This window comes from Nycticebus coucang, chromosome 9 (assembly GCF_027406575.1).
Source record: "Nycticebus coucang isolate mNycCou1 chromosome 9, mNycCou1.pri, whole genome shotgun sequence".
Lineage (NCBI taxonomy): Eukaryota > Metazoa > Chordata > Mammalia > Primates > Lorisidae > Nycticebus > Nycticebus coucang.
Genome location: NC_069788.1, coordinates 107954065 through 107968976, shown reverse-complemented (window position 1 = coordinate 107968976; position 14912 = coordinate 107954065). Strand labels below are relative to the sequence as shown.

At 40.0% G+C, this 14912-nt stretch overlaps 1 protein-coding gene across 1 annotated transcript in view; it reads right to left on the bottom strand.

The window, feature by feature from the left end:
• Positions 1-2427: 2427 nt before the first annotated feature.
• The window catches only part of VIPAS39 (VPS33B interacting protein, apical-basolateral polarity regulator, spe-39 homolog), a 39406-nt gene continuing 26921 nt past the window's right edge, over positions 2428-14912 (bottom strand). The window contains exons 13-20 of the mRNA XM_053602476.1: positions 13229-13304; positions 12530-12664; positions 11924-11965; positions 11512-11601; positions 6224-6310; positions 5032-5121; positions 4514-4618; positions 2428-3388 (exon numbers count right to left, since the gene is read on the bottom strand). Of these exons, the coding sequence (XP_053458451.1) occupies positions 3368-3388; positions 4514-4618; positions 5032-5121; positions 6224-6310; positions 11512-11601; positions 11924-11965; positions 12530-12664; positions 13229-13304 (646 nt within the window). The 3' untranslated portion in view covers positions 2428-3367. The remainder of the gene's footprint in view (positions 3389-4513; positions 4619-5031; positions 5122-6223; positions 6311-11511; positions 11602-11923; positions 11966-12529; positions 12665-13228; positions 13305-14912) is intronic.

Genomic DNA, 14912 nt, shown 5'->3' with positions numbered 1-14912 from the left:
TAGTGAGACTCTGTCTCAAAAAAGAAAAAAAAAAGCCCAGACTAAGTATCACTGGTCCCTGTTTCAGGCAGGGATATCTAGATTTTACAAAATAAACCCAGAGACACATAAACATATCTACGTACATCTATCACCAAACAGAGAAGATCAGCCCTACTCCTCCATACTTCTGGTCCTAGAAGGGACGGACTAAATTTCTAAGAATTACCCAAGAAACTTGCCATTATGACTCCTTAGCTACCAGATTACTTCAGTCTCTGAGTCTTAAAGGGGCAAGCCTCACTTAGAGGTTTTCCTGATGTGCACGTGAGGACACAAGTACCTTGCACTACTTCTAGGAGTACTATGTATACCAGGGCAGTATGGGACCTTCCCAACACAAGCTTCTCGACTTCTAGTGTTGTTACAGACTGAATCATATAGATCTTAGCACTATGTGAGTTATTTTTCCAACCCATTCTTGTTATGTTCAAAGAAATCAATACAATTTTGAGGTGAAATTTACTTAACATAAAATTAGTTATTTTAAAGTATAAAATTCAGTGGTACATTCAGGATGTTGCACAATCACCACCTGTATGTAGTACCATCTGTTTGTTGGTATGGGACACCAGTTGGGCCTGTAACTACTACACCTTCCTCTGGATCTTCCTTTAGCTGCTTACTCCCAGGCCAAGTGTTTTTCAGTCCCAAGACAAAGGTACCAGCTCTTCCTGCAGACTTCATTAAGGTCACAGGCATTTATGGAGAATCCTCAAAGAACTTAAATGAGACCTCCCATTTGATCCTGAAATCCCATTACTAGGCATCTACCCACAAGAAAAAAAAATCCTTTTATCATAAGGACACTTGCACTAGACTATTTATCGCAGCTCAATTTACAATGACCAAAATGTGGAAACAACCTAAATGCCCACCACCCCAGGAATAGATTAAAAAGCTGTTGTGTATGTATACCATGGAATACTATTCAGCCACTAAAAAAAGATGGAGACTTTACATCTTTTGTACTAAGTTGGATGGAGGTAGAACACATTCTTCTTAGTAAAGCATCATAAGAATGGAGAAGCAAGAATGCAATGTACTCGATTCTAACGTGAAGCAGATGAGCTAATATAAGAGGGTGGGACAGGGGAATGAGGGAGCCGGTAGAGGGGAGGAGTGAGGGGGATGGGAGGTCACAGTGTATGGCACACTTCTTGGGGGTGGGTCACAAGTATAAGACGGACTTTATCTAACAAATGTAATCAGTGTAACCTAATTCTTTGTACCCTCAATGAATCCCCAACAATTAAAAAATAAAAAAAGGTTGGAGGCAGTGAAAACTAACATGAGTCCTAGTCCACTCTTGTGAAAACTAACATGAGTCCACTTCATGGGTTCTTGCTTGTCCCTGCTCTCCATCACTTTATATCCATCTTCCTTTCCCCACTCCCTCCCCTGTGGACTGCAAACTGTACCACCAGATACGAAGATAACCCTAGAGGGACTATTTATCCAGCTGCCATACTTGAGTAGGGTCAAATCCCTCTTAACAGATTGCACATACAGATTAAATAATGTATATATACTCCTGTGGTTCTCTCAGTGAACCCTTGCCCATACAATAGTTAATAAGGTTACCAATGTTCATTTAAAGATAAGCCTATAAACTTTAGCACAGTCTAGCAAATTAAACTCCTGTTCCTTCAACAGTGAGAAAGGAACTAAATATGAAGTTACCTGGAATCAGGAAGGGGACTGCAAGTCTGGTTCCCTTAAAGCAGGGTTTCTTATCATTGGCATTACTAACATTTTGGGCAGAATAATTCTTCGTTGTTGGGGGTTGTCCTGTGCATTAGTGTATAGAGGCAGCATCCCCTACCTCCACCCACTAGATGTCAGCAGCGCTGCCCAGTGTGGCCACATAGTGTCTTCAGGCAATGTGTCTGCAAAGTTGCTTCTAGTTGAGAACGTTGCCTTAAAGCAGTGGTTCTCAACCTTCCTAATGCTGCAGTGTATTTTCATTGTTAAAAAGGGGTCGTGACCCATCGGTTGAGAACCTCTGCGTATGCTATGCGCCTCTGTGTAAGTATTTTCTCTTTTCTCATCTTCTACCCTGTCACATTCACAGGAGTGTAAAACTCGACAATCTTTTAGATTACCATGCCCTTATTTTATAGATGAAGAAAATGAGTAGACAGAGAAAGAGACTCACCCAGTATCACACAGCGTGTTAGTGGTAGAGCTGGGAAAGGTAATTAGGTCTTGTGTCCCCCAGTTCAGTGCTCTTTCTGTTAACCATATGGCCCTGCTTTGCCACAGCAGTTACTCTATAACCTGCTATATGCTGAATGTAGTCAATGAAGGAGACTTGTAGTGGTCTCAAGATATTGAGCAATTATTTCATTATTCTGCACAAAACAATTGGGAGTGGAAGAGAAGGCACCAAGGAAACAACAGCTTTATTAGGAGTCTTGGCGTGTCAGGAAGACCCAGTTCAGTCACAGAGAAGAGAGGTAAATAACGGCACAGGGCAAGAGTATAGCATTATGGAATAGCCACTCAAAAAGTAAGTGTGAAAATAAAACCACTATCTAAATATCCTAATAGAAGTGCTGCTGAGTTTAGCCCAGGCGAAACTTCTAGAAATAATGAGATTTTGCATAAAGGGAGAGCTCTCCGGCATTGCTACATCTGAGCTCTGTATGAGGGTGTGAGTCTGGCAAAGAATAAGTTGAGGAAAGTGCAGGTGAGAAAGGAACCCTAAGTTTTTGGACAGAGAATAAACTGGGGCAGCAGAGGGATACTGGCTGAAGAAACACAATATCAGGGCAATGTCTGTCATGGGGGTGTAGAGGATTCTGTGCAATCTGGCATGTCTCCAACAGGTCCTGGGCGACACTGAACCGCTTTCTGAGGCCCCTGGAAGACAGCCATTTTGGTTCTGTTCTGACTTCATTCACAGCAGAACCACCAAGGTCCAGCACCAAGTCCTGGATCATAATTAGATGAGTGGAATGGACTGGCCATCAGATTATACCTGTACCTCACAGTTTAAGAGAGTTCCTTTCTGGAGCAGTGACTTTTCTCAGACCAAGAAAGAGTTCACCCAGTATGGGCCCAATCTAGAAATCACTCCCACCTTCACAAGAGCACCAGGTGGAAAGAATCATTCTCATGAGTCAAAGCTTTAGATCTTGGCCTTTAAATCTCTTGGATGGAAGATTAGTCTGATCTATCCATGCCCAAGTGCTGGCTGTGTCACAGGATGCAGGCAGGCAGTGCCTGTTGATAATTAGCCCAAGTGATGTGATGCTGATGCTCTCGTTACTTTCACAGGCAGGAAAAGAAAAAATGAGGCAGGTTTCAGGATAGCTAATGCCACTTAATTCTTCCATCGAATTTGCTGTGGAAAGGGGAAACAATGAAGGTACGTAATCAGTTTTCACTTATCCCTATAGCAAGGTAGAGAGAATGCAATAAAACAAGGCTCATAGCTAGGAAAAAAACAGTAAGAATCAGATGTGAGGAGGGCTGAGAAATTTTTTTAAATGTGTGGAAGAAAAACAAAACAAAAAAAAATGTGTGGAAGAGTTGATTTATTCAGAGATGAATTAATCACCTATTCCATATTTTACAAGCCCAGTTTAGGGCATTTATTCTGGTTCGGACAGAACCACATTAGTTTTAGATGACCTTTGAGTAGGTCCCAAAATATCTAATAGGGAACTAAGTTCCATATTAACAAAAAATCTCAATAATTTCATGTTACGAGAGACCAGCTGTGCTCCCCAAATAGCTAATGTCTATTTCACTTGCTTCTTATTTCCAGACAAGTTTACTTTTTTTTTTTTTGGTAGAGAAAAAAAACGACATCATGGCATTTGAACTTTGTGGCTAAGTTCAACTTTGTGTCCACATCTTCTACTAGATTAACATATACCTGTAGTATCTGTGGGAAGAGGTTATTTCTGATTAATGACACAAGACTCATATAACTGAAGAACTCTGTAAGTAGGGGGAAAAAATATCACTTTATCATCCTCAGTAGAGTGCCGTGGCATCACAGTTCACAGCAACCTCCAACACCTGGGCTTAAGCGATTCTCTTGCCTCAGCCTCCCAAGTAGCTGGGACTACAGGCACCCGCCACAACGCCTGGCAATTGCTTCTTATTTCCAACAGCAAGTCACATCCTTTCCAGGAGACCACAGTCTGGATAATCCAAATCTATAACTGTTGTTTTTATACTTATAATAGCTAGTTCCTGTTACCCATTAGGCTTAACAATTATCAGAGCATTACAATTAAGTCTCAAGATGAGGTCTTCAAACGCCTTTTATCATCCTATATTTTGGGATTAATTTCTGCTGTTCAGAGCAGTGCTTGTGACCTTTCAGCTCACAGGAGACCCTTATATCCATGTGGCTCTGCTAACTGCAATCCCTTCCAGACCCTGGGAACATACACCTGATACTACTTTGTGAAACTGTCTCCTGAGACTGTTGCATGGGTAAGGTGTGGCTGCTCACCGCGCTGCTGAGAAGGGCGTCAATCTTCTCTTCCTCTGCGGATCCTTTATCTACCTTACTCCTGTATGCTAGCAACTGCTGACGATCCTTCAGGTCCCGGCAGGTCTATACACCGAAACAAATGAAAAATATAAACCCCTAATCAACTTTCTGTAACGAGGGGTTATTTCTTTTTGTCATTATCACTTTGACTCAAGGTTCAAAGAGAGGCCAGAAGGTGCAATGAGATGACAGTGAGTCCAACACCCAAAGCATTTCATGTTGGAAAGAAGTCCACAGAGCTTATGTACACTGATTCAGTTCCATGAATTTTCCAAATGCAGTGTGTTTATAAAAGTACAGAGAAACAAGTCAGAGGGCTAGGTGATACAGGAGTGCTGGTCTCTGAAAAAATTCTTCCTAGACTATTTTGCCCTTTCAGTAAGAATTGACAGAAGCACCCCAGGATTTAGGACAGAGAATATTATAATCCCTCACTCCCCTGAGAATCTGAGGGCTCTCATTTCTTGGGGACTCACATCAATGACGACATCATGGCATTTGAACTTTGTGGCTAAGTTCAACTTTGTGTCCACATCTTCTACTAGATTAACATATTCCTGTAGTATCTGTGGGAAGAGGTTATTTCTGATTAATGACACAAGACTCATATAACTGAAGAACTCTGTAAGTAGGAGGAAAAAATATCCCAAAGAAGGCCAAAGAGTTCAATGTCTGATGTCTGGCATTCCCATCATCAGCCATAGGGCCAGTTCTAAAATAAGAAATGATGTAACACTGGGCAGTACTTCCATGTTCCCTAGGTAAGAAAGGAACAACACCGTCCTCCTTTTCCTAGAGCCAAAAACACACGTTAGCAATGGGAGTGCTCTAGATCTGATCCAATGCTGTGCCCATGTTCTTGATGGCCTTTTTTAGTGAGTTCTTCTTTTGTACATCAATACTCTACACAAGCTAAACACAGCAGACACTCCTCAGAGGAGATAGTCATAGATTACTTCTCTTCCCTCCCCAAGACAGGGCCTACCTCTGCTGCGGAGGCTGAAATACAGTGACACGATCATAGCTCACTTCGGCTTTTTAGGTTCAAGAAAACCTCCTGCCTCTGTCTCCTGAACAGCTAGGACTACAGGTACACACCACCACATCCGGATAATTTTCAGAAGTATTTCTATAGAGATGGGGATCTTACTATATTGCCCAGCAATCCTCCCATCTCAGCCTCCCCAAATGTAGGATTCCTTCTAAAGGGGAGAGAACCTCCCTCCCTGGCCTTTTCTATCTTGAGGGATAGTGCAGCGACTATACTGCCTTTAAGGGAAAACAAAACAGGTCAGGTCTCACCCTTCATTGACCAGTAAGAGGGTAAAAGTTAGGTCTCTTAGAGTCTCTTAGAGTATCTTCTACCTAACTCAAGTCTTTTTTTTTTGAGACAGTCTTACTATGTCGTCCTTGGTACAGTACCATGGTATCACAGCTCACAGCAACCTCAAACTCTTGGGCTCAAGCCATTCTCTTGCCTCAGCCTCCCAAGTAGCTGAGACTACAGGTGCCCACCACCATGCCCGGCTATTTTTTGTTGCAGTTGTCATTGCTGGTTAGCTGACGTAGGCTGGGTTTGAACCTGCCACCTTTGGTGTATATGGCTGGCGCTGTTACCACTGTGCTATGGATGCCAAGTCCCCAACTCAAGTCTTTAGGAGCTATTACCTGGACGGGGGCACTGTTCTTGTGCAAAATTTCCACAACCCGATGGAAGCCAATCGGTGCTCTCTTCTTGGTATAGCCTAGCCAGTTCTGAAAAAAGAAGATGGAGTAGCAGTAGCTAGATATGAAAGGATAAAAGTCTATGAAATACTGCTAAATGGAATAAGTAGTTTACTTAACATCTGTAGTTTAAACTTATTAATGTAGAAAAAATTCTACCTTCTAAATCTTTTTTTATTTTTATTTTTTGAGACAGAATGTCACTCTGTTGTCCTTAGCTAGAATGCCATGGCATCAGCCTAGCTCACAGCAACCTCAAACTCCTCGGTTCAAGTGATCCTCCTGCCTCAGCCTCCCGAGTAGCTGTGACTACAGGTGCCCACCACAGCATCTGGCTAATTTTTCTATTTTTAGTAGAAACAGAATCTCACTCTTACTCAAACTGGTCTCATCCCACTTGACCTCCCAGAGTGCTGGGATTACAGTCATGAGCCACTCTGCCTGGCCTGTATCTTCCAAATCTTTATATATAGATGTTCATTTGTAAATTCATGAGCGAAGATATGGAAAGCTACCGATCAAACTTTTTAACAGAGTTTGCCTTGAGGAAAGGAGTAAAACAAGAGTATGTAGACAATGAGAGGAACTTCATTCTTTACATCCTTTCACACAGTATTTGATTTTGATACATGTATAGGCATGTTATTACTGCTTAGGTAGTTAACGTAACTAATTAACAAGAAAGATAAAACAGAGTTTTTTCAAACTCAAAATGGAAAAATAAGACATTTAAAATGTAAACCAGTTCATATGAAACCACAAAGGGCTCCAAATAGCCAAAGCAATCAATGTTAAAGAAAAACTATGGGAAGCATCACATTTCCTGATTTTAAATTATACTATAAAGACATAATAATTAAAACAGTACAGTACTAGCATAAAAACAGATACAGAAATCAGTGGAACAGAATAGAGAGCCCATAAATAAACCAAACAATATATAGTCAACTAATTTTTGACAAGAGCACAATGAAGACAGGATAGGGAAAGATAGATTAAGATAGTTTCTTAATAATGGTTCTGGGAAAACTGGATTTTCATATGCAAAAGAATAAAATTAGACCTTTATCTTATACTATATACAAAAATGAACTTGAAAAGGATAAAAGACTCAAGTATAAGACCTGAAATCATAAAACTCCTAAAGGAAAACACAGAAGAAAAGCCCTTTGATACTGGCCTTGGCAATGATTTTTTTGGATACAACACCAAAAGCAATTGAAATGAAAAAACAGCCTATGGATTAGAAGGAGATATTACAAACCATGTATGTGATAAGGTGTTAATACCTAAAATTTATAAAGAATCACACAACTCAACAGCAGAAAAACAAGTAACTCAATTTAAAAATGGGCAAAGGAAGGACCAGCATAGACATTTGTCCAAAGAAGACATAAAAATGGCCAACAGGTATATAAAAAGGTGCTCAACATCACTATTCATCAGGGAAATGCAAATGAAAACCATTATGAGATACCACCTCACACTGTTAGAATATTTATTATCAATAAGGCAAGTAAGTGATAAGTGTTAGTGGCAGTATAGAAAAAAGCGGCACCCTTGCACACTGTTGATGGAAATATAGATTGGTGTGGTTTTCATATGAAAACAATATGAAAGTTTCTAAAGAATTAAGTATAGAATTACCATATGACCCAGCAATCCCTCTTTTGGGAATACACCCCAAAAACCCAAAATTACAACCTCATAAAAATACCTGCATTCCCACATTCACTGCAGCATCTACTGACAGAAAAATGGATGAAGGAACTATGGTGTATATATATGTTATATACAATAAAACATTAATTAGCCTTAAAAAAAAAAAAAGAAAAAGGAGAACCTATTTACCATAATATGGATGAACCTGGAACACTGTGCTAAGTGCAATAAGCCAGACACAGAAAGAAAAATACTGCATGATCTCACTTACATGTGAAAACTTTAAAAAAAAAAAAAAAAGGGTGAAAAAGAGAATAAAATAATTAAAACAGCTGGGAGGGAAGGAAATGAGATGTATGTCAAAGAATACAAAGTAGCAGCTATGTACAATGAATAAGTCTAGAGGTCTAATGCACAACATAAGGAAGGTAGTTAATATTGTACTGTAATCAGGAGTTATGCCAAATGAGATTGTAGCTGCTCTTGTAACATTGAAAATAAAGATAACTGGGGAGAGGGAGGGGAGGATGGGCGGAGGGAGGGTGATTGGTGGGATTACATCTGCAGTGCATCTTACAAGGGTATATGTGAAACTTAGTAAATGTAGAATATAAATGTCTTAACTCAATAACTAAGAAAATGCCAGGAAGGCTATGTTAACCAGTGTGATGAAAATATGTCAAACGGTCTATAAAACCAGTGTATGGTGCCCCATGATCACATTAATGTACACAGCTATGATTTAATAATAAAAAAAGAAAATAAAGATAACTAAGTTAAATGATTGATTTGTTAATTTGCTTCACTACTATACTCATTTCACTATTTGTATCTCATAACATTGTGTTGTATATCTCAAAAATGTCCAATGTAGTTTACTTATTTAGAGACAAGAGTCTTCCTTTGTCACTGCAGCAAGAGTGTAGTGGCTCATCATAGTTCACTGGTAACTCAAACTCCTGGGTTCAAGTGCTCCTCCTGCCTCAGCCTCCCAAGTAGCTATGTCTACAGGTGCTTGCCAGGATGCCCGGCTAATTTTTTTCTACTTTTAGTACAGACTCCATCTTGCTCTTGTTCAGGCTTGTCTCAAACCTTGACCTCCAGTGATCCTCCCCTCCTGCCTTGGTATCCCAATAAAATTAATTTTTTTAACAAGACAACTAGGCATAGTAGCTCATGCCTATAATCCTAGCACTCTGGGAGGATGAGACAGGTAGACTGCTTGAGCTCAGGGGCAAGAAGATCACTTGAGCCCAAGAGTTTGAGGTTCCTGTGAGGTAGGATACCATGGCATTCTACCCAGGGTGACAAAGTGAGACTCTGTCTCTGCCCACCCCGCCACCAAAAAAAAAAAAAAAAAAAGTAGCCAGGAGTCATGATAGGTGCCTGGAGTCCCAGCTACTCCAGAGGCTGAGGCAAGAAGATTGCTGAAGCCCAAGAGTTTGAGGTTGCTATGAGACCTATGCTAGGACACCATGGCACTCTACCAAGGGTGACAGAATGAGACTCTTATTTTAAAAAAAGGACAAAAGATAACCAGCATTTGTGACGGTACAGAGAAAAGGGAAGCCTTGTACACTGCTGGTAGTAATATAAACTAGTGGAACCATTATGGAAAACAGTTTTTAGGTTCTTAAAACAATTGTAAATAGGGCAGTGCCTGTGGCTCAAGGAGTAAGGCGCCAGCCCCATATGCTGGGGGTGGCAGGTTCAAGCCTGGCCCCAGCCAAAACTGCAAACGAACAATCAAAAAAAAATTGTAAATAGAACTATCATATGACCCAGCAATTCCTCTGCTGGGTCAGTACCCAAAGAACATGAAATCACCACCTCATAAAGATGTGTGCATTCCCATGTTCACTGTAGCATTATTCACAATAGCCAAGATAGGGAAACAGATTAATCTAAGTGTCCACTAAAGTGGACCCCCCACAAAGGAATATTATTCACCCTGAAAAAAGAAGGAAATTCTGTTCTGTCATTTGCAAAAATAGGAATAATGTCTGGAGGACATTATGCTAAGTGAAATGAGCCAGACAATCTCAACACATAAAAAGAAAAATAGTTTCCATGGTTTCCAGGGACAAGAGGAATGTAAGTCAAAGAATACAAAGTTACAGTTGTGTAGAATGGATAAACTTAGAAACTGAATTTAACAGCATGAGTGTTTAAGTAAAATTATTGTATTCTATGCTGGAAATTTGAAAAATGGGTAGCTGTGTGATATGATGGATGCTAATTGGCTAGACCACAGTAATCATTTCAACAAGTATATAGCAAAACATTAAATTATACAATAAACATTAATTTTTGTCTAATATAAACCAGTACAGACATGACAGCCAAATTTAAGGCAAGGTCCTTGACTGGATCTTAATAGAAAATAAATGTTAAAAACAAAAGAACTATAAAAAACTGATTTATATATGGAGATATATATACATATATGATAATGTTATTGTATTAATGTAAACTTTCTTGAGAATGATAATAAAATTGTGCTTAGGATGGACATATATGCCTAAGTATTTAAGAGAGAAGTGTCATTATGTCTGCAACATACTTTCAAATGGTTCAGAAAAAGAAAAATCCATCCGTATATTAAAAGAGCAAGCCAGTATGGCAATAATGTTAATAAGTTAGTGAACTTATAATGAAGACTATTAGTGTTCATTATACTATTCTTTTGGGTATTTTTTTTTATTAATAAATGCGTTTATATTGAAATATGTCTTTTTTTCTTTCTCAGTCTTTCAAATTTATACTCAACGGAATATCTACCTTTTTTTTTTTTTTTTTTTGTAGAGACAGAGTTTCACTTTATTGCCCTTGGTAGAGTGCTGTGGCGTCACACAGCTCACAGCAACCTCCAACTCCTGGGCTTAGGCGATTCTCCTGCCTCAGCCTCCCGAGTAGCTGGGACTACAGGCGCCCGCCACAACGCCCGGCTATTTTTTGGTTGCAGTTTGGCCGGGGCTGGGTTTGAACCCGCCACCCTCGGTATATGGGGCCAGCGCCCTGTCACTGAGCCACAGGCGCCGCCCCGGAATATCTACCTTTAAAAGTTTTTACCCCCTAAGAAGTATTTTATCTACTTATCATCAATCTATTACATCTACCATCTTTTCAGAGTTCTTTTGGGTATTTTTATTTTCGATATAGAGTCTCACTCTGTCACCCTCGGTAGAGTGCTGTGGCATCATCATAGCTCACAGCAACCTCAAACTCGCTTAAGCAATCCTCTTGCCTCAGCTTCTCGAGTTGTGGGACTACAAGCACCTACCACAACACTCGGCTATTTTTCTTTTTTTCTTCTGTTTTTAGTAGAGAGGGGGTCTCTCTCTTACTTGGCTGGTCTTGAATTCATGAGCTCAAGTAATTCACTCGCCTCAGCCACCCAAACGGCTAGGATTGCAGGCATGAACCACTGCACCTAGCCTTATTTCAACTTTTCTTCAGCTTTGACATTTTGGAAAATAAAAGTGGAAAGAATAATGTAAAGCAGTAACTAGAATTTATAACATGATATGACGCTTCCTTCTCCCAAGAACTCAGTGGTACAAAACTACCTTTGTGGTGAAGAGGGCGTCTACATCATTCCAGGCTCGAAGCTTGGCACGAGCAGCCAGGGCTGTCAGTACATACTGTTTGTCTGGAATCTAGAAAGCAGACCAAGAGAAATGAAGAGGAAGTGGAAATATATCAACTAAGGCACCTCAGAATTTTAGAAAAGATGGGCATAAATATTCCTTGGTATTGATCCTACCTCCCAAACATCAGTGAATTTTTTCACATCATCAAAAACCCTTAATTCCCAAGTCCCAGCACTGCGATAGGCCATGTAGTTCTCTTACTTCCCACATACTTCTGTTTACCTTTAACCTTGGATATCAAAAGACTGTACAGGGTTACAAAACAACACCCACTCAATATAGTTAATCTGACACCACTTTTACAAAACACTAACCAATTTATATTTACCTTAAATGTCTTCTTCAAGTTGATGGGACTGCTGAATGTTCCCTAGGATGGAAGTGGAGAAGGTACTTTAGTGATAATTACTTTCCTAAATGCCACCCGATCTCCCATTTAAGGGAGAAAAATTAATTTAAGGGAAAAGCTCCATGGGAAATAATCAAGTATCACAATTTGGGTTATCTGTAATTAGATTAATAAGCATGGTGGTTTTTCCATTTTCTGCTAATCCAAATAAGGGGGGAAATGTCTACCTGTGATTATTAAATCCAAATTCTTCAAAAATAATTTTTTTTAAGTATTTGCAGCTTCCTGACACACTGCTACTCTTTTCTATGGCATGCCAATGCATTTGAAATTGTGGATTTCTGAACAGACTGTGAGGGGAACCAGCCCAGGAACAGACATGCTATGCAAGTATGCCAGCTCACTCAAAGCCACACAAACTCTCACAAACCTTTTTCCATCTTGGCTCACCCTTGTTGAGGTGAAAAGTTTCCAAGTGGATTTCTGAGAATTATATATACCCATTATTAATAGAATACATCTAGTGTTAGACTTGAACTATGTAATGATAGCTTGTGGGGGTTTGTCTTTCATATCTGTCTGTACCTCAGCCTCCGTGTAGTGATAGAAGCAGGAATAGAAAAGCGTCGTCACCAGTGGCATGTTGAGGATGGAAGCTTTGCGCGGGTGCTTTCGGAAGATCTCAGTCTGTCCTGCTGATTCTAGATGTCGATCATTTGCCTGTGGTGGAGTAAGCCAAGCAAAAAAAAAAAAAACAATGTCCAAGGAGTAAAGGCAGGAGAAAAATCTTTAATACTATAGCAAATGTATTTCCCACCCTCGGAATGATGCGAAGAAAAGAACAAGAAAGAAATTGCCTAGGATATCCCCGGGGAGTTTAAAATCCATAAAATGATCATGGATACTACTTTGCTAGAGAAAGACTGGAGAAATTATGACATTGGAGATTTGAGATGAAGAAGAAATACTTCCAAGTTAACAGCAGGTAAGAATAAAAAGGATGCTCAAAAACAATGGAGGAAGGAGGTTACCATGTAGGGGGGAAAATGAAAGGCTTCTAGAGACTAACAGAAAATGACATAAATGTTCAAGATATACAGATCTCCTAGATCACTAGTTCTCAGCCTTCCTAATTAATACATTTAACACAAATTAATACAACTTTCTTAATTAACCCTTTAATACAGTTCCTGTCACGACCCACAGGTTGAGAACCCCTGTCCTAGATGCTGAATGGACTGAGCTAGGTACTGGAGCAGAAAATGTAGAGATGAGGAGTCTAACCTCAATAATGATCTGACGTTCCAGGAGTGTATAATGGTCTTGGATGTGTGCAGAATCTTCTGCTGAAAATGGTAAACTGGTAGAAAGCCAGAAGGTTAGTACCTCTTTCACCACTCAAGAAAGGAAACAGACCCAACTAAACCAAATAACCATTGTAACTATAAGAGGCTCATGGTGCTTCACAAGACTTATCTCAATTCACCTTGAGAGTATCACTTAAAGGCAGAATTAGAAAGCAGAAAATAGAGTAGGCCTTCAGCTTAGTTTTTTTTGGAAACAGAGTCTTGTTCTTTTACCTTGGCTAGAATGCAGTGGTGTCATCAGAGCTCACCATAATTGCAAACTTCTGGGCTCAAGCAAGCTCCTGCCTCAGCCTCCCTGGTCGCTGGAACTACAAGCACATGCCACCACACCTGGCTAAGTTTTCTATTTTTTATAAAGATTGGGGTTTTGCTCTTGCTATGGCTAGTACTAAACTTCTGACCTCAAGCAATCCTCCCACCTCAGTCTCCCAGAGTGCTAGGATTACATCTGTGAGCCACTGCATCTGGCCTGACTTAGATTTTATACTTAAGGTTTCCCAATTCAAGGGAGAACCTGGAAGCCCACAAAATACATTGTCACTAATGATTATGCTGAGGAATGAATTAGAATCTTCTCATTTTAGGAGATAGAATGTTTGGTGCGCAGGTCACAAAGCTAGTGAGCCTAGCCAACTGCCTATCATTCTTATCTCTGTGGTTTGTATTGTTGCTTAACTCTACTTAAAGGACACAAATTTGTTAACCATTTCTTATTGCCAAGTAATAAAGGTAAATTAAATTACGTGGCATGATCTTTACAAATGTGAAGGGTCCCATCTTTACCACTATATTATGTTTTAACACATGAAAATGTTGAAGGTAGTGTCTTGTTTAAAAATGATATGGTAAATCAATTGGTAAGGCCAGGATTTTTTTTTTGTAAAGACTGGGTCTCACAGTCACCCAGTCTGGAGTGCAATAGTGTGATTATACCTCACAGGAACCCCAAACTCCTGGGCTGAAATAATCATTCTGCCTCAGCTTCCCAAGTTGTTAGGACTACAGGTGCATGCCACCAGACGTGGCTAATTTTTTTATTTTTGGTTTTTGTAGAGATAGCATCTCACTACATTGCCCAGGCTGGGTCTCAAACTCCTGGCATCAAGCAATTCTCCCAACTCAGCCTCCTAGAGTGCTAGGATTATAGGCATGAGTCACTGCATCCAATTTAGATGCTGGATTTTAAACTAATTCACACACCTACCCTTTAGATTTAGTGCTACCTTATTCCCCTACTGAATTGACTCCAAGAAAAATTATACAGTTCAATTACAGGCTGGAAGCAGTGGCTCATGCCTGTAATCCTAACACTCTATAATCTGAGCGGGTGGATTATCTGAGCTCTCAGGTTTCAGACCAGCCTGAATAAGTGTGAGACTCCATCTCTAAAAAGTAGGTGGGCTTGTGGCATGCACCTGTAGTCCCAGCTACTTGGGAGGCTGAGACAAGAGAATGGCTTGAGCTCAAGAGTTTGAGGTTGCTGTGAGCTATAATGCCACAGCACTCTACCAACGGTGACAAGTGAGACTCTTGTCTCAAAAAAGAAAAAGAAAGTTGCCTAGACTGGATTCAAGTGGCTATTATAGGCATGATCACAGCAC